General features: G+C 40.8%; 1 protein-coding gene across 1 annotated transcript in view; it reads right to left on the bottom strand.

The window, feature by feature from the left end:
• Positions 1-25,249, bottom strand: part of C8A (complement component 8, alpha polypeptide) — a 71,832-nt gene that overhangs the window by 23,053 nt on the left and 23,530 nt on the right. The window contains exons 5-7 of the mRNA XM_010855868.1: positions 19,818-20,007; positions 16,563-16,763; positions 14,566-14,806 (exon numbers count right to left, since the gene is read on the bottom strand). Of these exons, the coding sequence (XP_010854170.1) occupies positions 14,566-14,806; positions 16,563-16,763; positions 19,818-20,007 (632 nt within the window). The remainder of the gene's footprint in view (positions 1-14,565; positions 14,807-16,562; positions 16,764-19,817; positions 20,008-25,249) is intronic.

The following is a 25,249-nucleotide window of genomic DNA, read 5'->3' as shown; positions in this document are numbered from 1 at the left end:
TGTATTGCTAAAGCCTGGCTTGGAGAATTTTGAGCATTACTTTACTAACATGTGAGATGAGTGCAATTGTATGGTAGTTTGAGCATTCTTTGGCATTGCCTTTCTTTGGGATTAGAATGAAAACTGACCTTTTCCAGTCCTGTGGCCACTGCTGAGTTTTCCAAATTTGGTGGCATATTGAGTGCAGCACTTTCACAGCATCATCTTTTAGGATTTGAAATAGCTCAACTGGAATTCCATCAACTCCACTAGCTTTGTTCATAGTGATGCTTTCTAAGGCCCTTGGGTATTTTTAAAACCTCACTTAACCACTTTCAAAGTTATCACAAGTGGTTTAATAGTTTTAAAAAAAAGAAGATAAGCAAAGTCAATATCCAGATATATCACAGAAGCAGTGAACCAAGAATTAGAAATCCTCATTTCATAGTTCACTTTGCTTCTAACTGGTGGTGTCAGCTTGGATGTGTCATTTATCTTTCAGTGCCTTGTTTTCATCATTTGTAAAATGGCTATAGCCATAAAATACAGCTCAAAGCATTGCCAGGAAGCTTAAATGGGATGAAATGCATGTAAGCACTCAGTATGCTGCCTGCCACAGAGTTAGAACTCAGTGATTGCTTGTGTTTTTTTCATTTTTATTTGGATAAGCTCTTTCATTCCATGAGACTTTACACACCTGTCTCAGCAGTTAATACTAACATCTGCCTCTAGATTTCCCCTTTGACTACCTTCCTGTGATGGTTAATTGCATGCATCAATTTGACTGGGCCAGGGTGTCCAGATATTTGGTCAAATGTTATTCTGGGTGTTTCTGTGAGCTATTTTGGGATGAGATCAACATTTAAATCAGTAGCTTGAGTAAAGCAGATTTCTCTCCCTAAAGTGGGTGGGCCTCATTCAATTTGAAATCCTGAACAGACGAAAAGACTGACCCTTCCCTGAGTGAGAGAGGATTCTTCCTGCCTAACATTCCTTGACATAAATCACAGCAAGATCCTCTATGACCCATCTCCTAAAGTAATGGAAATAAAAGCAAAAATAAACAAATGGGACCTAATTAAACTCAAAAGCTTTTTCACAGGGAAGAAAACTATAAACTAGGTGAAAAGACAACCCTCAGAATGGAAGAAAATAATAGTAGATGAAACAACTGACAAAGGATTAATCTCCAAAATATACAAGCAGCTCATGAAACTCAATACCAGAGAAAGAAACAACCCAGTCAAAAAGTGGGCAGAAGACCTAAAGAGGCATTTTTCCAAAGAAGACATAGAGATGGCTAATAAACACATGCAAAGATGCTTAACATCCCTCATTATTAAATAAATGCAGATCAAAACTGCAATGAGGTATTACCTCACAAGGATCAGAATGGGCATCATCAAAAAATCTACAAACAATAAATCCTGGAGTGGGTGTGGGGAAAAGGGAACCTTCTTGTACTGTTGTTGGAAATGTAAATGGATACAGCTACTATGGAAAACAGTATGGATTCCTTTAAAAAAAAAAAAAAAAGGAATAAAACTACCTTATGACCCAACAATCCCATTACTGGGCATATACCCTGAGGAAACCATAACTGAAATAGACACATGTACCCCAGTGTTCATCACAGCACTATTTACAATAGCTAGGAAATGGAAGCAACCTAGGTGTCCATCGACAGATGAATGGATAAAGAAGTTGTGGGACATATATACAATGAAATATTATTCATCTATAAAAAGGAACACATTTGAGTCCGTTCTAATGAGGTAGGTGAACCTAGAGCCTATTATACAGAGTAAAGTAAGTCAGAAAACAGGCATTGTATATTAATGCATACATATGGGATCTAGAAAGAGGGTATTGGTGAACCTATTTGCAGGGCAATAAAGGAGACACAAACATAAGGAACAGACTTGTGGATACAGCCAGGGAAGGGGAGGATGGGACAAATTGAGAGAGCAGGATTGAATCATATGTATTACCATATTTAAAATAGATTGCCGGTGGGAATTTGCTCTGTGATGCAAGAAGCTCAAATCTCGTGCTCTGTGACAACCTAGAGGAGTGGGATGGGGTGGAGGCTGGGAGGGAAGTTCAAGAGGAACATATGTATACCTATGGCTGACTCGTGTTGATGTATGGCAGAAACCAACACATTATTGTAAAGTAATTATCCTCCAATTAAAATTAAATAAACTTTTTAAAAAAGGGAGGATTCTTCCTGCCTAATTGCCTTGAACTGGAAAATTGGCTTTTTTCTTGCCTTTGCACTCAAAATAAGACATCAGCTCTTTCTGGGTCTCAAGCCTCCAACCTTCAAATTGGGACTACACCATCAGCTCCCCTGATTCTTAAGCCTTTGAACTCAAGCTGGAACTAAATCATCAACTCCCCTAAGTCCACAGCTTGCCAAATATGGATCTTGGGACTTGTCAGGCTCTATCATTGTGTGAGCCAATATTTTATAAGAACTCTCTTTACTTATATAAGTAAAGTATGTATTGGAGAACCTTAACTAATATACTTCCTAGTGCCTTTGTTATGGCTAGTGATGTTTTTTTCCTTTATTTAAGGTGATTAGATGCGTGGCTACAGTCAGCGGAGCACACTGGGTTAAGACAGTATGAAAGTGAAAGTGAAGTCGCTCAGTTGTGTTCTACTCTTTGCGACCCATGGACGGTAGCCTACCAGGCTCTGCGGTCCATGGTATTTTCCAGGCAAGAATACTGGAGTGGGCTGCCATTTCCTTCTCCCCCCAAAAGTAAGCAATACAGTTGACATCATGATCCAGCCCATTCACAGCCAGCTAAAATAAGTTGCAGTTCTTAACCATACTTTCTGTGATGCTCGCTGAGGTTTTCCTTCCTACTGTATTCTGTTTCATTTTATTAAATGCTAGTCATGGCTCACTAAATTTCTCTTACAATCTGCTAGTGGGCTGTAGCCTGTAGTTTGAAAAGCCCTACGTAAAACACCTCTGAGGCATTATAGAATGTTTATTAATATCACAGGTTCTCACACTGAACTTGGACTCCACCCATAATAACAAGGCAAACTTGACCTTGCACAAGATATTTGACATTGCTGAGCTTCAGTTCTTCATTTGTAAATTAGTGTTATAGTATGCTCTTCCCAGGTCTTTCCTGAGGATAAGATGAGATAGTGCATTTAAATGCCTAATTCAGTGTCTGCCATGTGATGAAATGCTCAGTAACTTTTAGCCATTTTACCACTGTTACTAGAGTCTAAGCCCTTGAATATAGTATCAGAATGAATCACAGAGTGTGAAGAAATGGGGAGGGGGTGATGGGAGGTAAATACATGGACAAGATATAAACTCTACATCAGAAGACCTTAATTCAATACTAATTGAATCATGTTGAGCCAATTACTTGGGCTCTTTAGACCAAAGCTTTCTCTATAGAATTAGGGAGAAAATTCATTTCTGTCCCTAGAGCTTCACATAACCACTTATTCCTTATAAGTGGTTATGAAGATCATCTTCAATACCAGATGTGAATGACTGTATTTTACCAACCTTAGGAGTTAATATATTTATTAGAATCAAATATTTTAAATATATTTTGTTAGAACCAAATATTTCAGTTATTACTAAGTACAGTGAAAACAAAAATAAATTGTTAATTCACTATAGGTGGTAACCAATCTGGTTGTCCCTATAATAAATCATCCCTGACTATAATCACATGATTATAACAGAGAAACCCTGTTACCTGCTATATGAGATAATAGGATCCATGTTGGTGTCTAGACAGTGCTAACCATATTTTGTGTGCTTAATATATGTTTGTTGAATGAAAAGCTATTGAATAAATAAAGAGAAGGAAAGAGGACAAAGGAAAAGAATGTAAAACTATAATTGACATCAACTTTAGTGAGATTTTTGTCATGTGCCTATGGCTTTTTCTACCCAGTGTGGCTCCTGCCTGCAATGCAGGAGACCTGGGTTTGATTCCTGGGTTGGGAAGATCCCCTGGAGAAGGAAATGGCAGCCCACTCCAGTATTCTTGCCTGGAAAATCCCATGGACCACGGAGCCTGGTAGGTTACTGTCCATGGGGTCACAAAGAGTCAGACATGACTGAGCGACTTCACTTTCACTTTCTTTCCCTATGGCTTTTTCTACCCAGTGTGTTAGGTAGTAGACCAGTTGGCCCAAGGACCCTAGTTGGAGAGTGATGATCAGTGATGGGCTGAATGTACTGCATTTTCACTGAAAGGGTCATTTCCAGGGTCACTGTTATCTGGCATCCATCAAAGGGAGGCATGATGGAACACAGGCACTGATTGGGCTTGTTAAGACTTTGAAAGACAGTGAAAAGAATTCAAAGTGACCTTGATCAATGGGAGGAGCAGTCCCTCCAAAATGGGATGAAGCTCTAGGGACAGAAATGAATTACCTTGATTTTAAAAAATGGCCAGGTAAGGGAAGGAGGCATGAATGCTAAGACTCCAAGTCTTACAGCAAAAGTGTTGGCCACTGCAGACTGGGCATAATGATGTTTCTTCCATTTGAACAATGTTTCAAAGCTGACCAATTGCAGAGACCTATGAGATAGGTTGCCTTATTGTTCCCACATTACAGATGAGAGGATAGTTAAGATTGTAGAATTAACAACTGGAAAGCTGGGAGTAATGAATGTGGTAATAGTAACACCAACATTGTTGTTGTTCAGTCGCTCAGTCATGCCTCATTCTTTGCAACCCCATGGACTGCAGCATGCCAGGCTTCCCTGACCTTCACTATCTCCCTGAGTTTGCCCAAACTCATGTCCATTGAGTCAATGATGCCATCCAACTATCTCATCCTCTGTCATCCCCTTCTCCTCCTGCCCTCAATCTTTCCCAGCATCAGGGTCTTTTCCAATGAGTTGGCACTTTGCAGCAAGTGGCCAAAGTATTGGAGCTTCAGTATCAGTCCTTCCAATGAAAATTCATGGTTGATTTCCTTTAGGTTCAACTGGTTTGATCTCCTTGCTGTCCAAGAGACTCTCAAGAGTCTTCTCCAGCACCACAGTTTGCAAGCATCGATTCTTTGGTGTCCAGCGTTTTTTATTGTCTAGCTCTCACATCGATACATGACTACTGGAAAAACCACAGCTTTGACTAGATGGAGCTTTGTTGGCAAAGTGATGTCTCTGCTTTATAATATGCTGTCTAGGTTTGTCATAGCCTTTCTACCAAGAAGCAAGAGTTATTTAATTTTATGGCTGTAGTCACCATCTTCAGTGATTTTGTAGTGCAAGAAAATAAAGTCTGTCACTATTTTCATTGTTTCCCATTCTATTTGCCATGAAGTGATGGAACTGGATGCCGTGATCAAAGTTTTTTGAATGCTGAGTTTTAAACCAGCTTTTTCACTCTCCTCTTTCACCTTCATCCAGAATCTCTGTAATTCCTCTTCATTTTCTGCCATTAGGGTGGTGTCATCTGCACATCTAAGGTCATTGGTATTTCTCCCCACAATCTTGATTCCAGTTTGTGCTTCATCCAGCCCAGCGTTTCTCATGATGTACTCTGCGTAAGTTAAATAAGCAAGGGGACAATATACAGCCTTGACATACTCTTTTCCCAATTTGGAACCAGTCTGTTGTTCCATTTCTGGTTCTAACTGTTGCTTCTTGACCTGCATACAGATTTCTCAGGAGGCAAGTAAGGTGATCTGGTATTCCCATCTCTTTAAGAATTTCCCACAGTTTGTTGTGATACACACAGCCAAAGGCTTTAGCGTAGTCAGTGAAGCAGAATTAGATGTTTTTTTTTCTGAAATTCTCTTGCTTTTCCTATGATCCAACAGATATTGGCAATTTTATCTCTGGTTCTTCTGCCTTTTCTAAATCCAACTTGTACATCTGGAAGTTCTCAGTTCATGTACTGTTGATACCTAGCTTGAAGGATTTTGAGCATTATCTTGCTAGCATGTGACATGAACACAATTGTGTGGTAGTTTGAACATTCTTTGGCATTGCCTTTCTTTGGGATTGGAATGAAAACTGATCTTTTCCAGTCTTGTGGGCAATGCTGAGTTTTCCAAATTTGCTGGCATATTGACTGCAGCACATTACAGCATCTTTCAGGATTTGAAATAACTGGCTGGAATTCCATTACCTCCACTAGCTTTGTTAGTAGTATTGCTTCTTAAGACCCACTTGATTTCACACTCCAGGATGTCTGGCTCTAGATGAGTCATCATACCATTGTGGTTATCCAGGTCATTAACACCTTTTTTGTAGAGTTCTTCTGTGTATTCTTGCCACCTCTTCTTAATATCTTCTGCTTCTTTTAAGTTCATGCCATTTCTGTCTTTTAGTGTGTCCATCTTTGCATGAAATGTTCCCTTGATATCTCCAATTTTCTTGAAGAGATCTCTGGTCTGTCCCATTCTATTGTTTTCCTCTATTTCTTTGCATTGTTCACTTAAGGAGGCTTTCTTATCTCGCCTTTCTATTCTTTGGAACTCTACATTCAGGTAGATGTATCTTTCCCTTTCTCCTTTGCCTTTCACTTCTCTTCTTTACTCAGCTATTTGTAAGGCCTCCTCAGACAACCATTTTGCCTTATTGCATTTCTTTTTCTTGGGGATGGTTTTGGTCACTGCCTCCTGTACAATGTTATGAATCTCCGTCCATGGTTCTTCAGGCACTTTTGTCTATCAGATCTAATCCCTTAAATCTATTTGTCATGTCCACTGTGTAATCACAAGGGATTTGTTTTAGGTCATTCCTGAATGGCCTAGTGGTTTTCCCTACTTTCTTCAATTTAAGTCTGAATTTTGCAATAAGGAGCTCATGATCTGAGCCACAGTCAACTCCTGGTCTTGTTTTTGCTGACTGTAAAGAGCTTCTACATCTTCAGCTGCAAAGAATATAATCAGTCTGATCTTGGTATTAACCAACTGGTGATGTCCATTTGTAGAGTCTTCTCTTGTGTTGCTGGAAGAGGATGTTTGCTATGATCAGTGTATTCTCTTGGCAAACTCTGTTAGCCTTTGCCCTGCTTCATTTTGTACTCCAAGGCCAAACTTGCCTGTTTCTCCAGATATCTCTTGACTTTCTACTTTTGCATTTCAGTCCCCTATGATGAAAAGGACTTCTTCTTTTTTTTTTTTTTGGTGTTAGTTCTATAAAGGCTTTTAGTCTTCATAGAACCATTTAACTTCATCTTCTTCAGCTTTAGTGGTTGGGGCCTAGACTTGAATCACTGTGATGTTGAATGGATTGCCTTGAAAACAAACTGAGTTCATTCTATCATTTTTTGAGATTGCACCCAAGCACTGCATTTCAGACTCTTGACCATGAGGGCTCCTCCTTTTCTTCTAAGGGATTCTTGCCCATGGTAGTAGATATAACGGTCATCTGAATTAAATTCACCCATTTCCGTCATAGTGTCACTACACCAACATAGTGCAGCAATAAGTACCATTTTTAAACTCTTACTATATGTCGGGCCCTGGGCCACCTGATCACATCTCTTTCTCTCTCTTAGTCGCTAAGTTGTGTCCAACTCTTGCGACCCCATGGACTGTAGCCTGCCAGGCTCCTCTGTCCATGGGATTCTCCAGGCAAGAATACTGGAGTGGGTTGACATCTTCTTCTCCAGGGGATCTTCCCGACCCAGGAATTGAAGCCAGGTCTCCTGCATTGCAGGCATATTCTTAACCGACTGAGCTATGAGGGAAGCCCTGATCACATAGACTGTTTCATTTCATACTCATAACAGGCCTATGAAGTGTCTTCTGTCATTGTCTCATTTAGGGGAACAGGAACCAGGCAGGAAGAGGGAGGCATTTGCCTGAGGGCACTTGCCCGAGGGTCACATGGTCAGTCAGTGGTAGAGATGAGATGTGAACACAAGGAATCTAGATTAGAACCTTTTTCAGCAATTGATGCTTAATGAGTGCTCATTATCATTAACATTACTCTAAATATTTTCTGTGGATAACTTTTCTTATTCCTCACAATTAATATGAGTTAAATGCCATTAATACCTCCAGCTTAAGGGATGAAGAAATTAAGACATAAAATGATTAAATAATCTGCCAATAATCACACAGTAACGTGACAGAACTTATATTTTCAAACACTAAGCTATACTAACATCCTGCATTCAAGGGAAAACAAATCTCTTTAAACACTTACTATCCAAAATGTACTGATACTTGGAATTATTCTCAAACAAGGCTTTATTATCATTCCTATTTGGGGCTTGAAAAAAACTGAGGTTCAGAGAAATTAAGTTCCTTGATCAGGGTCACACAATACTAAATGGTAGAAGCAAGAGCTCCACCAAGATGTTTCTGACTCCCAAGTTTAGATTCCTCACTACCATCTGCCAGCATATTTCTTCATTCCACAGACCTTGATCCAATGATTCTGCTACTTACTCACCCCACCTAAAACTGTAATTATAATAATAACCACTGCTTACACAGTATTTTCTTTATCATGATGCTTTTTAGAAATATCTTCATTAATTCTCGTAATGGTTTTTAAAAGTAGTTTATTATACTTATATTAGTTATGGGAAAACTGAAACTCAGAGATACAAAGTATTAGCTTTTAAATGGCAGAACCAAAAGCAAAGATATCTTTGTAAAAAGAACCCTTTTCACTACCACATTGCCTGATGGCTTTCATGGGGCCATAAAATACTATTGGCTTCCTTCACAAGTGGAGGAGCATCAACAGAAGTCATTCTCTGTAAGATCTTTGCAGACCTCAATATTCCAAACTACAGAATCAAGAGACTTCCCTGGTGGCTCAACAGTGAAGAATCCACCTGTAATGCAGGGGACTCAGAGACATAGGTTCAATCCCTGGGTCAGGAACATTCCCTGGAGGAGGAAATGGCAACTCACTCCAGTAATCTTGCCCGAAAAATCCCATAAACAGAGGAGCTTAGTGTACTATTGTCCATGGTGCCACAGAAGAGTTGGACACAACTGAGTATCTAAATGACAGTAATAGAATCATGAACCTTTAGAGCTCTGAGGGCTATTAGTTTACTTTCTATTCCATGCATAGTTTCTCTCACATCATCCCAGATGGAGGTATCTTATCTGACTTACTTAGATTACTTAACTTACAAGAAAATCTGTTTCGTGGGGCATTTGAGAGACAAAGGTCACAGAAGCTAAGCTAAATGTGTCTAGGAAGCCCAAATGCCTCAAGAGGTAAAGAATCCTCCAGCAATGTAGGAGATATAGGAGACAAGGGTTCGATTCCTGGGCTGGGAAGATACCTTGGAGAAGGAAATGGCAACCCACTCCAAAATTCCGTGGACAGAGGAGCCTGGCAGCTACAGTCCATAGGGTCACAAAGAGTCAGACACAGCTGAGCATGCATGTGCAGGACCTACCTACATTGGCCATAAAGGGAAAGTCTAGTTCATTGTCAGTAGAAAAGACACATAGATCATTTCAATTAGTATGGTGTATGAATTTATGTGTACATACATATATATTCTGGATTATTTTCCTGGCTTGAGAATCCCTGCCATATTTCCAAATGCCTAGAGGTACCTCTCTCAGGAAGTTGGCCCTCCCAGGCACACTCATCATGTTCTTCTTGCCCTAATGTGTGTGTGTGTGTGTGTGGCTGAAATATAATATAGAAGGAGTATTTACACTTCACAATTCACACCCAGGTCATCTGCAAATTACCCAAACTCTATTTCAAAATATGTCTCGAATCAATCATATTCTTTCATCTCCATTATGATTCCTTACCTGGATATCAACAGGAGTCTTCTAACTGTGCTCCTTGAGTCTGCTTTCACCCCCTCTAATCTGTGCTCTTCAGACAGTGGAATGACCTACTGACACAGAGATTAGACCATGGCACAGCTGCGTAACAGTTTAGTGATTTCCTTTTCACTACAGACAAAGTCTATACGTCTTACTACGACCAGCAAGACCATCTGCAGCTACTTCCAACCTCAGCTCCCTCCATCCCCCACCTTATCTGCAGGCTTCGGCCACACATTCTTATTTCAGTTCTCAAACACTCCAGGCTGTCCATTCTGCCCAGGGCACCTTCTCTCTTGTCTTGGGAGTCTCCTTCTGAGTATCTTTTTGGACCTTATCCTATTTACTCAAGAGACTTTCCCAGATAATCCTAAACTGATTTTCTTCTCCCTCTCCTTCCACAGTCAGTCTCTATTTCTACAACCTGTTCATTTTCTACATAGCTCATATCACAATTTGCAATTGGCTCAGCTGGTAAAGAATCCACCTGCAATGAGGAAGACCTGGGTTTGATCCCTGGGTTGGGAAGATCCCCTGGAGAAGGGAAAGGCTACCCACTCAAGTATTCTGCCCTGGAGAATTCCATGGACTATATAGTCCATGGGGTCTCAAAAAGTTGGACACAACTGAGTGACTTTCATTTCACTTCACTTCATGTATCTATTCATTAGCTCACTCAACAGAAGCTATTAAGGCCAAACACCATTCTAGGAAATGAATATATAATAGCAAACAAAACATACAAGGTCCCTGCTCTCATGGAACATGCATACTAGGAAGAAGAGGTTGACAATAAACAAATAAGCATGTGAACATGGTAATTACTGAATATGTGATAGCCTGAGAATTAAAATAGGGTGCTATACCAAAGAGGGACTTGCTACATGGTCATAAAAGGCCTTTTGGAAAAGGGGGCATTTAAGTTGAGATTTGAATGGTTAGAATACAGCTATGCAAACATCAGAGGGAAGGGTAGCCCAGACAGAGAGAACTGCTAGTACCAAGGCTGTAGGCTAAAATGAGCTTGCTATGTTAGACTGTTTGCAGAACAACAGTGACAACAACAAGAATGGAAAGAAATGAAAGAAAAAGTAAAAGGAAAGAGGAGAAAAGTAAAGAAAGACAACACAAAAGCCATCATACTCTAGAGTGGCCAGATAAGAGATCACAGTGGTTCGGACCAGTTAGACGGTAATAGAGATGTGGTCAGATGCCATGTATGCTTTAGAAACAAAAAATGACAAATCTCACTGATGAGGGGCAGAAAGTAAAGGGGGAACCAAGAAGGACATCCAGATTTTAAGGTGTTTGTTTAGTTTCTTCCACTAGATTGTAAGCTTTGCAAGAACAGGAACCATATCTATTTTGTTTACCTGGCACATAATACAAACATAATTGATGAATGCATATCTGTATGAACAAAACCATGAAAGAATGGACAGAGGGATGTCAGGGCAGGTTTCACAGAGGTGGGGATACCCGAACAAGGTTCCGAAGAATAAGTTGAAATCTGTCAGGTTGGCAAGACGGGGAAGCGTTTTGGAGGCTGACAGACAGCACCCACAAAAGGAGGCAGGAAACATACATGAACAGAACAGTGTCACTGAAGTACTTGACCTGCCTGAGGTAAATCATCAGCTCGGTAATAGGGCCAGACTCCAGAGAGGCCAGATAATGAGTGCGCTATTCCCTTTGTCATATTTTTATATAAAGACAAATAATAGGAGCTCCAAAGAAGGGATGAAGGAGAAAAAAAATCTAAATCCAGAAATTCCAGCCCAAAGCCAATACTGATTCCTGTAGAATGTAGAAAGCTGTCAGCAGCAGCCCTTGAGGAAAGTCTAGGGTCCCATTGAAGTCTAACATCACCTCCCCAACATCCAAGAAGTCCCTTGATTTTTGATGCATGGTTTCATGCTGTCTTTAGGGGAGACGTATTTTATCTAAAGGACACATTAGAAGAAAACAGCCTTGTGCATCCTCTGGGATGAACCCATAGAGGATCTGAGGCAAACCCAAGGACAGATGAGTCCCCAAAGCAAACCAGCCCAGGTGTTCATTTAAATCATTCCATTCCAAGCTCAGCTCTTTGAGGGAGGGGATGTATACCACACAGTGTGTTTCTTAGAAACAAGCACTTAATAGAACGTAAATATTATTCAAGTCATATAGAGCAAAGACACCCAGGGAGAAAAAAGACATTGGAAAAGAGGAGAACGAGAGAAGGAGTGAGAGAGAGGATGAGAAAGAGACAAAGAGAAAATTAGACAGACATCAAACATGGAGTGAGAGTATGTGTGATTCTGTTTGTCAAAGGGAAAGAAGGTAGATGATTTTGTTCTTTGTAGGTTAATATGTAAATGACATTCTGATTTATTAGCGGGCTCCAGCAGATGAGGTGATGATTAGCACATTTCCATATTTATGGAAAAGCAACACTAACTTTCCGGATTTATAGAAAATCAGCTCTTCACAAACAGCAAATTGTGCTATTATCGACATATGGCTTTCTATAAACAGAGCTGAGGTAATTATCCCTGGGACAATTCGTTGGTGGGCTCCTTTTGAATATTAACCACATTGGAAGCCCATTTCTGCCTCACAGATTTTAAAGCGGAGGGGGCTTGAGATACCCCCAGGCAATTAATTAGTAATCCAGTACCAGAGACCAAATGAAAGGCTGTACCAGGAGCACATGGAGAAAAGACACAGGTCCAGGGGTCTGACGCCAGCTTCCTGCAGTCCTGGGCCAAATGTAGGGAAGTAATTAACTTCCCTAAGGAGCCTCAGCATTTCTGGGGCTAAAACTAGAACAACACCCACCTCCAAATGTTGTCAAGAATATTAAATAAGAATATATACAACAGCCCCGGAACTTAGTAAGTACTCAATAAATGTTAGCTCTTTGTCCTTCCTCATGGTTTTGAGTGACTCTTAAAAAGATCCACTTGAATTAAGTTTTTCAAATTCTTTTTTTATACTGATCTATCCTGAACTATTTCATTTGTCATGACTCTGTACATATATATGTCTTTAACCAAAACAAGTTTCTTGAAGCAATAACTTATCCTCACTGCTTACAAACCATTATGATATTTTCTCTTCTGTGTTGTTCAAAATGTTTGTGATCCATACATTGATTTCAGGATCTACTATTGGGTTTCAACCTGCAGTTTGTTAAGTATTATGCTGCAGGAAGGTAGGGACTGTATTTAGATTTGCTTGCCTTTGTATCCCTAGCACAAACACGTAGAAGACACTGAATAGATATTTGAATTATAAAAGAATAGATACAGAGATAGATGGACAAATTTATGAATGGCCCTAGTTAAGAATCTAAGTTAACACCCTCTTCAAACTCACTCACTATGAGTTGTTTTGCTCACTCACTGTGTACTAAACCCTGTGTTGGGCACTAAAGAGGTGGAAAAGTGTCAGACAGGATGCTTGCTTTCAAGGATCGTGCTGTCTATATGAAAAGAGAAATAATTAACGTTTGGAAAATTGCTTTAAAGACTAAACTGTGGAATTTATATGAATGTGTTGAAGGAAGGAAGTGACCAGCCTGAACTGGTGCAGTCAGAGAAACTTCTTGAAACTTGGAGGTTGAACTTGGGCTTGAAAAATGGATAAACCTCTCACCCTTCTACTCATTCACTGGTTCTCAAACTATACTAAGCATCAGAATAACCTGGAGGGTGATTGTCGAAACACACACTGCTGGACCCACACCCAGAGTTTCCCATTTAGCAGGTTTGGGATGAGAACCCGAGGATTTGCATTGTAACACATTCCCAGGTGATGCTGATGCTGTTGGTGGGAGTCCACACATTTTAGAACCACTATTCTAGCAGTTTGGAGTGAGACCATGGAGATTGTTGCTGTCTTGCTAAGGATTTTAGATTTTAGTATTAGCCTTCCAGGATCTTAGGCAAGGAGATGACATTCTAAGATCTGTGAGGCAGAATGATCCTTCTGGTAGCAGTATTGAGAATGGATTGGAAGGGGTGAGTCTTCCTCTGAAGACCATTTAGGAGTTGCTGCAGTCATAAGTGAAAGATGTAAACCCAGCCTCCCATTGAAGGAGGGGATGTAGAAGAAAGGATGGAGGAGAGCTGCTCAGGAGAGAGAACTGAAGGGTCTTAGAGATCTACAGGGATGGAGGGGTAGGAGGGTCTGGGATGACTCTAGGTTTCTGCCATCACTGACTGCTTGGATGGCCGTTCTACCCACCAAGAATCTACATTTTAAATGTTTTAACATTTAAACAGGAAAACCCCAGAGACCTTTTATTATTAAAGAGATAACTATGGTGCCATATTGCCTGGAAAATCCCATGGATGGATGAGCCTGGAGGGCTGTAGTCCATGGGGTCGCTGAGGGTTGGACAGGACTGAGCGACTTCACTTTCACTTTTCTCTTTCATGCATTGGAGAAGGAAATGGCAACCCACTCCAGTGTTCTTGCCTGGAGAATCCCAGGGATGGGGGAGCCTGGTGGCCTGCCATCTGTGAGGTCGCACAGAGTCGGACGCGACTGAAGTGACTTAGCAGCACAGTCCCATAGAAAATGCATGATTTTGGACAGCCAGACAAGTCTGCATTCAAACTCTATTTGTGGTGCTTCCTAGCAAGCCACTTCACCCTGTTGAACCTCAAGTTCCTGTAAATAATAATACTAATGCTACCGTAGAGAGTTGTCATGGAGACTAAATGAGATCACGTGTGGCCGAGAGTCAGTGACTAGAAAACTGCTCACCATGTCTGGTGTACGCACCGAACACTATGTGCATCGCACACCCATTCTACTTACCAGCTGTTTCCATTTTTTCTCTGTTAAGCACCAGGATATACTCATAGACACCACCCATCGATCCAGACGTTATGTAATGGGTGCCGTAGTCATCGATGAACTTGGCGTACATGCCATAGTGGTATCGCTCTGGAAGCTCCATTAGTGACTGCAGCATACCTTCATCCAGCACAATGTTTTCCCTCCTCATCTTAAAATGAGCAGTCTGCACCTTTGTGAAAATTCTCATAAAGCTGTATTTCTGCCAACAACAACGACCACCATTAAATGAGGGAAAAGAACAAAGAGAGTATATATTTTACCACATGAGATCACATAAAAGGTCCGCATTTAGTACCTGTGGATATATATATAATATATATACACCTACATATAACTGTGGGAATTATATGTAAATGTATAGATATACTTGCATATATATGTATATAAATATATATAAGGGAGGATTACTGTGTTTTGCAAGCATATATTGGACACCAGTGTGTGCCTGCCTTGTTCTGTACCTTCATCTCTTTCCTACTATGCCGCCCGGGTCAAGTTCTCATCAGCCCTCACTGGGTTCATTATCACAGTGTGCATCACCATGTTCCTTCCCTCCATCCTGCCCTCAGCCCACTCTTACCTCCACATCTTTCTCTAATTAAAGCATTGCATTATGCAACTTCTAACATAAGTATTAGGCACCATTAAAAATTATGCTTAGGAATATTTCAATGACATTGTGAAATGCCAATATCATTTAATTTATTGAGCGAGTACCTATCAGTGCCTGTCATCACATGCTTTCTGCTAGGTGCAGGGAACATGATCTTGAATGAGCTAGTCCCTGCCCTCATAGAGCTTATATTTTAGTGGTAATCTTATACCATTCAGTAATCAAGAAATGCAGGATCCTGATATAATAATGAAAAAAAAAGAAAAAAAAAAAAAGACAGGACCAGGTTGAGGTTGGATTGGTTTAACAGGAAGTGGGTTATGCATGAGCTTTCCTTGCAGAGAATATAAGCCTTGTTCCAAAGTGATAGTGAAAGTTGAAGGAAACGACCTGGTTTTTGAAAAGTCCACATTAACCTGAGAGTTGTTTCTCAGAACAACACTTCCCTTCAGATCAATAGCTTATTTGTGGCAAAGCTCCAAAATGTAATTCATGTTTGTTAACAAAGTTAACTTTTATAACTGAATTTTCATCATGTAAAATCATGTTTTGAGTCCTCTGTAAATCCCAAGTTCTGGTATCAATGTTTTGAGGCTTTGGGGTAAATTTCTGATCAATTCAATGAATATTGCTCTGGCTCCCAATTGCCTCTCCATCCTTATCACTCCCTGTTTTCCCTTCCCACCTGGGCTTCAGACAGTGGAAGTCCTTTCAGTCCACATCTGTGTGAGGCAGTTTCTCACCTCCAGGCCTTGGCACATGCTCTTTCCCAGGCTGAGAACAGCCTTCTGTTAGCTTCTGCCTCACTTCATCCAGACAACTGGTACTAGTCTTTAGATATCAGTTAAGGCAGACTCCCTGACTTCCTCAAGGAAGCACTGGCTGATAATAGACAGGATAATAGGCAATTAGTAGTAAATGGTTGATGAAGAAGTGTTGATGAAGAAAGATTCATTGAGCAGGCCAGCCATACAATCTATGGAAAAGCCTGGAAAAGCCAGGCTTGCTGTAGAATTCTTCCAAGTCTAGTTTAGAGGGCTTGGCTGCTTCTCTTTAAGACACTACCATTCTAAGTATTTCCCTGTATGCTCCAGGTAACCATGAAAAAGGATGGGGAAATGATAAGAGTACTAGTCTTATCATGCAATGTTATTCCCTTTGTGATGATTCTGTATGTGAAAGTGTAATAAGAAAACAAACATAATTACCACTGATCAGACATTTCCAATTATACAGGCAAATGAAGGTTCAATTACTACTGTACTTTTTAATGCAGTTAAGGTAGTACGTGTTCGGCATAGATTATGGGATACTGTGCAACGTGGGCATTATGTTTTAATACCTTCTCATGATACTTGCTTAACTTTTTTAAGAAGGCAGCATCTTGTGACATGGATACACCTGCAGTCACGGTGACTGGGACGCCTCTAATGCCCACACCAATGGTCAATCCACTTGACACAGACTTGTCATTTTTTACTTTAGTAAGAAGATCATTTGCATCATTATATATCTCTGAAGAGATTTTAGTATCTGCCTGGGCCTGAAAGGAAACACATAGTTAGCTTTGTACACATAAAGTTATATTCCAATTCATAGGTAATATTTAAATCTTTTCTCTGTAAAATAACCAATGTTTCAGATTATTATAAATACTCCTTTAAAAAGGCTATTCCAAATTGATACTAAAATGCAGAAAATTCAGCAGTGCTTAGTAATTAGTGGTACTACTAAAATATTTATTTAAACATACACACATGATTCTGATAAAATGTTATAATGTTCTATGCATTTATTTCTTTCCAGAGGGCTTACTCTTCCTGTGTAGAAGATAGGAAGATAGATACCCTTCCTTCCTGCTTGACTCTGTAGTGGGGAAATATGGAAAGCCATATCTAGGCATGGACAAGAGGCAAAGGCAGGCAGGTGGTAACAATTCTACGTAGAGGTATGCTTAGGGACCACCCAAAAGTGTTTGGTTATTTCATTCCGGGATTGCATTTCTCAGCCAGCTTGACCTGAGGTCTGGTCATGTGCTGTGCTTGAGCCAAGAAAGTGAGGCTTAGGAGCCCATGGGTGGTTCACTCTGTAATCACAAGAGCACGTGTTGAGATGGAAGCTCCATTAATTTGGGTCCTGAGTGTCTGAGATGATGAGAGTTTCCTTTCCACGTTAGGATGAATGAATAGCAGAAGGGGGGCATTACTGTTTTAAAGCACTGAGATTGAAGAATCTTTTGTTGCCATAGCATAGCTTAGTCTATCTTGCCTGACACATAGGCCCTAGATCGTCCTCCGGTTAGGAAAACGGCATTACCTATGTCTTTGAGCTTGGTTTACTTAGACCAGATGGCAGAGGTGGAAGTGGGCTAGGGGGAGCCAGTTTCTTTTTTTTTTTAATTTAACTATAGTTGATTTACAGCATTGTGTTAGTTTCAGGTATGTAGCTTCAGATTCATTTCCATTATAGTTTATTACAGGACATTGAATATAGTTCTCTGTGCTATACAGTAAATCCTCATTGTTTATTTTATATGTAGTAGTTTGCATCTGTTACTCCCATACTCCTGATTGATCTCTCCCCTTCCCCTTTCCCCTTTAGTAGCCCTAAGTTTGTTTTATACGTATGTGAGTCTACTATTATTTTGTGCTTAGGTTGATTTGTATTAATTTCTTAGATTCCGCGTATAAGGGATCATATAATGTTTATCTTTGCCTGGCTTATTTAGTGTGATAATGTCTAGGTCCAACCATGCTGTTGCAAATGGCATTGTCATTCTTTTTTTATGACTGAGCAATACTCTATTGTATTTATGTACCACATCTTCTTCATCCATTCCTCTGTTGATGGACATTTGCTTCCACATCTTAGCTATTGTGGACAGTGGGAACCAACTTCTTAAAACAGAATCCATAAGCCTAGCCTTATCCTCTGTCAGTATTTTTCTTTTGAGAAACTTTGGTGGGGTGAGGGATGTGACTAGATAGTTGTTCAGGGTCCTGGCATCCTATCATCTCTCTCTATAGATAGAATGTAGATAGAATATATATGATACAGAGAGAATTTGCATCATCTGCAGTCCATGGGGTCATGAGGAGTCGGACATGACTGAGCGACTCCACTTTCACTTTTCACTTTCATGCATTGGAGAAGGAAATGGCAACCCACTCCAGTGTTCTTGCCTGGAGAATCCCGGGGATGGGGGAGCCTGGTGGGCTGCCATCTATGGGGTCGCACAGAGTCTGGACACAACTGAAGCAACTTAGCAGCAGCAGCAGCAGTCTCCCTTCTAAATGCTGTATAGCCAGGCTTAGTTCAGATAGATCTGGATTTAAATCTTGTCTCTGCTACCTATTGGGCCTGACATTTATCCCTCTACGTCTCTGGGATTTTTAATATCTAAAATGGGCCAATGGTAATATCCGTTCCATTGTCTTGTAATGAGGATTCAGTGGGAGACTTTGTGTGAAAGTAGGAGGGGACACTTGGTAAGCCTCCACTGAGGAGTGCTGTGTAGATGGCTCACCCACAGGGTAAAGGGTAGAGAAATGAATGGTTAGGAGCAGGCCCTGGAGCTGACTATGAGCTCCATGGTGACCAGGAGACTGCAGAATTTTTTTTTTTTTTTTACTGTACAATATTGTATTGGTTTTGCCATACATCAACATGCATCCACCACGGGTGTACACGTGTTCCCCATCCTGAACCCCTCTCCCACCTCCCTCCCCATACCATCCCTCTGGGTCATCCCAGTGCACCAGCCCCAAGCTTCCTGTATCCTGCATTGAACCTGGACTGGCGATTCATTTCTTATATGATATTATACATGTTTTAATGCTATTCTCCCAAATCATCCCCTGCCCCTCCCACAGAGTCCAAAAGACTGTTCTATACATCTGTGTCTCTTTTGCTGTCTCGCATACAGGGTTGTCGTTACCATCTTTCTAAATTCCATATATATGCGTTAGTATACTCTATTGGTGTTTTTCTTTCTGGCTTACTTTACTCTGTATAATAGGCTCCAGAATTTTAAAGATGTGGAGAATCTTAGGGAACCTTAGCAGTTTTCAAGCACTTTTCGATAGCAGAACCTTTTCTTCCAACAAAATTATGTACAGAAAGCCAAGAGATGAAGGTCATCAGTGAGGACCTGCCCTTGGGGAAGCAGGGGCACAGGTCTCAGGACCCCCAGCCACTTCCTGTCTTGCCACCACTTTACATCTTAGGAACCTGAGCCTGGGGAGGAACAGTGAGCTGCTCAAGGTCAGATATACATCTGTTCTAATAGTGTCAAAACCTGGAAATAGGGCTTCTGACTAGCAACCCAGAAAATAGGGCCCCAGTCTATTTCACTGCTTTAGGACCAGAACCGAGATCTAGCGGAGGTGGTCCCATTTACAGTACAGTCCCATTTACAGAGGCTCCCTTGCCCTGACCTTGACTCTTCAGCCCTGAGCAGGTGCATTGGGAGCTTCAGCCACCAGCAAGCCCTATAGGAAGTAAATTCTTCCAAAGCAAGTCATCCTATCTTCACCAATAGACTTCCCCTCCATGCCTCTCTGCCACAGTGGCCTGTGAGCACCCCATTCAGACTTACTTCAAAGTGATATTTCAGGAAATTGTAGGGTTTCCGGAAGTACTTATCATCATCTCCATAGTAGAGACGCTCACAGGCAGGGTCATACTGAAGCTCCCTCCATTCCCCATTGTATACAGTCTCACACTGGCCCCCGTAGTACCTGGCATCATACACATGCTGAGCTTCTTCCTGGGTCAGGATATTATACCTAAATTGAAAAGGAAAGCAGCTTCTAAGAGAGAGCACCGGAAAAGCAAAGAATAACACAGAATATCCTCTGCACGTTGATGTAACTGGTAGGCTGAGCAGTGTTTCTCCAACTGAGTTATGTGAGGCACTAGGTTTCCTTGGAGTACCTAATGGGCCATTCTGAGTAAAGGCAAGAAACCGAGTGGGCTGGGCATGAGCCCCATCTTCCCTTAAACCAGACCAGCCAGACAACATTGTTCAGCATCTAGGACAGTGCTCCCACATAGGTCCTCCTAAATATTTGTTGAGTAAACTGAAGAAGAATATGCATGATTATCAAAATTCTGAGCCCAGGAACTAGGCAGTCCAGACCTATGTCCTGTCTCTGCCACATCTAGCTGTGTGATTGACCTTGGGCAGATGATTTAATCTCTCTGTGTTTCAGTTTAGTCATTTGTAAAAAAAACAGCTAATACTACTGTCCTCGCAGAGTTAAGCATGAGTTAAAACAAGTAAAGGAATCATAATAGTACTCATATGAAATATTAAAAAAATGTTGCTGTTGCTGGTTTTTGTTAACATTATTTCAGAAGAAGTTCTGCTTCTAAAAACTAACTTTGAAATATTGGTATAGTTCATAGTGGTAAGCTGATGATCTAATCCTCAGAAAGGCTGTAGTCTTCTAGGCAGCATGGAGAAACACAGTCTGAAGTCAGGGAGTTGAGTCGCTAAGTCATGTCTGACTCTTTGCGACCCTATGGACTGTATTGCCCACCAGGCTCCTCTGTCCATGGGATTCTCCAGGCAAGAATGCTGGAGTAGGTTGCCATTTCCTTCTCCAGAAGTCAGGGAGACACCTGGTTAATTTCTGGCTCTGTCATTTACTAGCTGTGTGACTTTGTAGAAAGTTTCTACAAACTTCCTGAAGATCATTTTCCTCATTTGAAGAACAGAATAGTAAAAGTGTCATTTAGTGAAGTCTAAATGAGGGCATTAGGGTAAAACAGAAGTACACTTGATAGTAATTCTTCTTTTCCCCTGGCCCAATACCTTTTCAGAAATATTTTCTAATACTTCCCTCTCTGAGGGTGTTTCACGTCTATCTGCCTAAGTCCTCTGTTTTAGGTCATGGATGGTTTAACCATATTTAGGTAAAAATAATGTGAAACAGGTGAAAGACAGCTTTAATTTCTTAAAAAGAGAAAGTTAACTGAACAAAAGCATGAAGCTTGACTAAGAGTTCAAAGACCTTACAATCTAAGCCTCTTATGTTGTAGACAATAAAATGATTGCTTTTCTTTTCATCTCAAACTTCTGTTTAGCCTTGAAGACCCAACTCAAATATTGCCTCCTCTGTATCACCTTTGATTATCCTGGACAGATAATTGTCCCTCCTCTGTGTTCCCATGGCATTTGGTGATTGCCTCTGGCATAGCATACGTCATGTTTGTTTATTTCCTTTGTGAAAAAGCACAAAGGCAAATTAGCAGTGGAAGGATTATGAATAAAATCTGCTTCAAAAGAATAAGTGGATAATTATAGAGCACTTGGCATATAGTAGAAATTCAATGTAAGTAAACTTCCTTCTTCTCTTCCTTTCTCCATCTCTTTCTTCCTATTAGTGGAAGTGATGTAATAATAGCTGTGATGAATTGAATATACATTTTACCAGACATTTAGCATACATTAGCTTTCAACCTCATAACAATTTTGCAAATGTGAAAATTGAAGCTCAGAAAAATTAAGTAACTTGCCTATAGTCAGAACTGGGATTTTTTCCTAGATTTTTTGGACACTACAACCTAGGTTCTTACTCTTTACCCTGTAATTTCTATCTTTCCACCTATGGGACATGTTGCTGCCTATAGCTGATAAATACAGGCTCTCTAATGGACCCAAGAAAAACTCAAAAGAACCATAAGCTCTAAGATTGTACTGCAATCTCTAACCATAAGTAAAACCTATGTATATTTGGAAAATCTGATTGCAGAAGCCCTAGTGGAAATAAAAAGAGAGAAATTCCACTTTTTGGAAACTTCTTCTGCAGAAATATTCACACATGTATACAAAATTATATATATGAAAATGTTCATTGTAGCACTGTTTATGAAAGGGAAAAGGGGGAAATAATCTAATTATCTTTCAGTTCCATAGGAGGTAATTTAATTATTATACAGTTACACTATAGAAGAATTGGAAAATTGTTTTTTCTTTTTTTTAAAATTTTTTTACAAAAGTCCATATAGTAAATAATTTAGGCCTTGCAGGTTGTGTAGATTTCTGTCGCAACTACTCAACTCTTCCACTGTAGGGCAAAAGCTGTATTTCAATAAAACTTTATTTAAAAACAGACTGCAGGCTGAATTTTGCACCTAGGCCATGGTTTGCTGATTCTTGTTATGGAACATTACATTGTTGCTTAGAAAAAGACAATAGAGGATATGGTAGGAAAGCTTCAAAATATTAAGTGAAAACAAGTTGTGGGCAGTATGTATAGTCTAATCATATTTATGTAAAATATACTTATGGCTATAATGCACAATACATTTAATTGAATTCTTTCCTTACGGTGTGTTGGCAGTGCATCTTTACATGATTGGGAAGTCTCAACTTAACAGGGGTCAGCTCCAGGGAAGGAAGAGAGGGTAAGTGGGTGGGACAAGGTTAAGGACAGTGAAGGAAAAAGTTCAGTTTTTACCTCAAATAGTTATTACTTTTGTAACAATAAATAAAAATTAAAAACTGGGAAATGCCTAAATAAGAAAAAAGTAAAATATCAGGAAAGGCCTCTCAGATCTTACAGATGAATGGAAAAACCACCATAACGTCAGCTGTTGGGAGTGGAGGTAGACCCTTTCTGCTGTTTTCAGTGTTCAGTGTGAGCAAAGTACTCAACCCAGCAAGTACTAATATATTCGAAATTCTCCTGATTGAATCACATGAGATCAGGGTCATGGTCTGAGATCTTTTTGTCAATAAGGAGGTAATCATTTTCCAAGTCAACACCTCAGTATTTCATGCTCATACTCTTTGCATCCCATAGTCCCTTTCAAAATCAAGATTTTGGTGGTAGAGCCTGAAATATGCACTCAAAATATTCAGGTATTGAAGTCCTGACTCCCCAAACCTCAGAATTTTACAGTATTTTGGTGGTAGGATCCTTAAAATGGCAATTGAGGTAGAATGAGCTTATTAGGGAAGGCCCTACTCCAATATGACTGGTGTCCTTACAAGAAGGGGAAGTTAGGGCACAGCCATGGGCGGAGGGAAGGCACTGTGAGGACCCAAGGAGAAGACGACCATTCAGCAGCCAAGGAGGGAGGCCTCAGGAAAAGCAATCCTACCTTCATCCCAGGTTTCTAGCCTCCTGAGAAGAAATTTTCTATTGCTTAAGCCACCTAGCTTGTGGCACTTTGTTATGGCAGTCCCAGAAAATTAATATTATTGGTCTAGAAGAAACAAATACTTGATCATCTTTTCATGTGTGTGTGGCCACATGCCCTTACAGGATTCTGCCCTGTCTGGTAGGTGGGCTGTGATCTGAAGGTAATTAAAGCACAGTGAACGAGCGCTGCTTGTCACAGAACCCACACGTGACTGGGAGAGGGCTGCCGCGTGGCCCAGCTGCTGTGTGATGATCACTACCTCTCTGTCTCCTCATCTGTAAAGATCCCGCTGCTCCTATTGATTTGTTTCACTGCAATCAATACTCAGTGGCAGACTGTTCTAGGAAAAGCTCTGATATAAAGGCCGAGGTGAATCATGAGCAGAATGAATCAGAGCAGCCTCTGTCCTCAAAGAGTTTATGTTCAAGTTAGGGGACAAGGCCCAAAGCAAAGACTAGCAATACCATGTATCACTACAAGCTCAGCCCTGTGCTGGGTGCTGGAGAGGCAGAGATGATGAGGGATCCTTCAGCCTGGGAAACAGATGTCTCTGCCCTGTTGGCTAAGTGCCGGCAGAGGAGGACACACAGGGATGCTAGGAGCAGTGGGAGGGGACTAAGTCAGCCTAAACAGCATTGAGAGGAGGAGAGGGGGTGTCAAAAAGACCAGCTAGAGGACATGATGCCTGGGTGTCTTAACCGGGCTGTCACAGCAAAATACACCCAGTACAATACCCAAGTCCGGGTGACTCAAAGAATTTTGACAAAGTTATGTTCTCTCAGTTCTGGAAGCTGGAAGTCTAGGAGAAAGGTACCACCAGGGTTGGTTTCTGATAAGGCCTCTCTTCCTGGGTTGCAGATAGCCACCTTCTCACCATGTCCACACATGGGGCCTTCTCTGTGCGTGCGGTGAGAGAGAGCTCTCCTGTGTCTCTTCTTCCTCATATAAGTATACCAGTCCTGTTGGATTAGGGCCCACCCTTATGACCTCATTTGACCTTAATTACCTCCGTAAAGGCCCTATCTCTAAATATAATCACATAGGTGTTAGGGCTTCCACATATGAATTTTACGGGGATGCAATTCAGTGCATAACACTAGGTAAAAAGGTAACCAGATAGGAATATAGGCAAGATATTCCAGAAAGAAGGAACTAACTTCATGAAATCTCAGAAGAAAAGTGAGTGTTTTGTGTGTGAGTTTGAGCCTAAACATAAGGTATACAATGAAGCAAAGTTAGAATCAAGGCTCATTGGATCTCAACAGATTAAAAAAAAAAAAAAATGTGTCCTGAGAGGTGTAAGTCAGCAGTCGCAAAGTGGAGATTCAAGCTCCACTGTGTCTCACCTTGAAGTCCATTTTCTTGCAGTGTGTCACTATGTTGGCCTTGGTTGTATCAGCAACTGCAGTGCAAAGCAGAGTATGAATAAGGCTACTGAAAAGTGCACTTAGTCAGAGAAGAGTTATTTGGGGGAATATTGGAAGCCTTTGTAGAAGATGTAGTGATAAATGGGCCTTGGAAATGGAATTGGCGCAAGAGGAATGAACAGTAGAGTGGGAAAGGGTGAAATAAGGATATGCGGATAGAGACATAGAGGGGAAAACTGGAGCTATGTCATGTAAACAGGACTGAGCAAGTCACCTGTTATGGCCTGAATTTTGTGCCCCCCCCCCAAATTCATATGCTAAAACTCTAAGCCCTCATGTGGTGGTATAGAGGGAGACCTTTGGGAGGTGCTTTGGTCATCAGGGTAGACCCCCTCATGAATGGAGCTACTGCTCTTACAGAGGAAACCCACAGGGCACCCTGATCCCTTCCACCATGGGAGGACACAGCAAGAAGACTGCTAACTGAAAGAACACCCTCACCTGACCA

Source organism: Bison bison, unplaced genomic scaffold (assembly GCF_000754665.1).
Source record: "Bison bison bison isolate TAMUID 2011002044 unplaced genomic scaffold, Bison_UMD1.0 scf7180017864369, whole genome shotgun sequence".
NCBI lineage: Eukaryota > Metazoa > Chordata > Mammalia > Artiodactyla > Bovidae > Bison > Bison bison.
The sequence above is the reverse complement of the archived record's forward strand: the minus strand, read 5'-3'. Positions and strand labels throughout refer to the sequence as shown.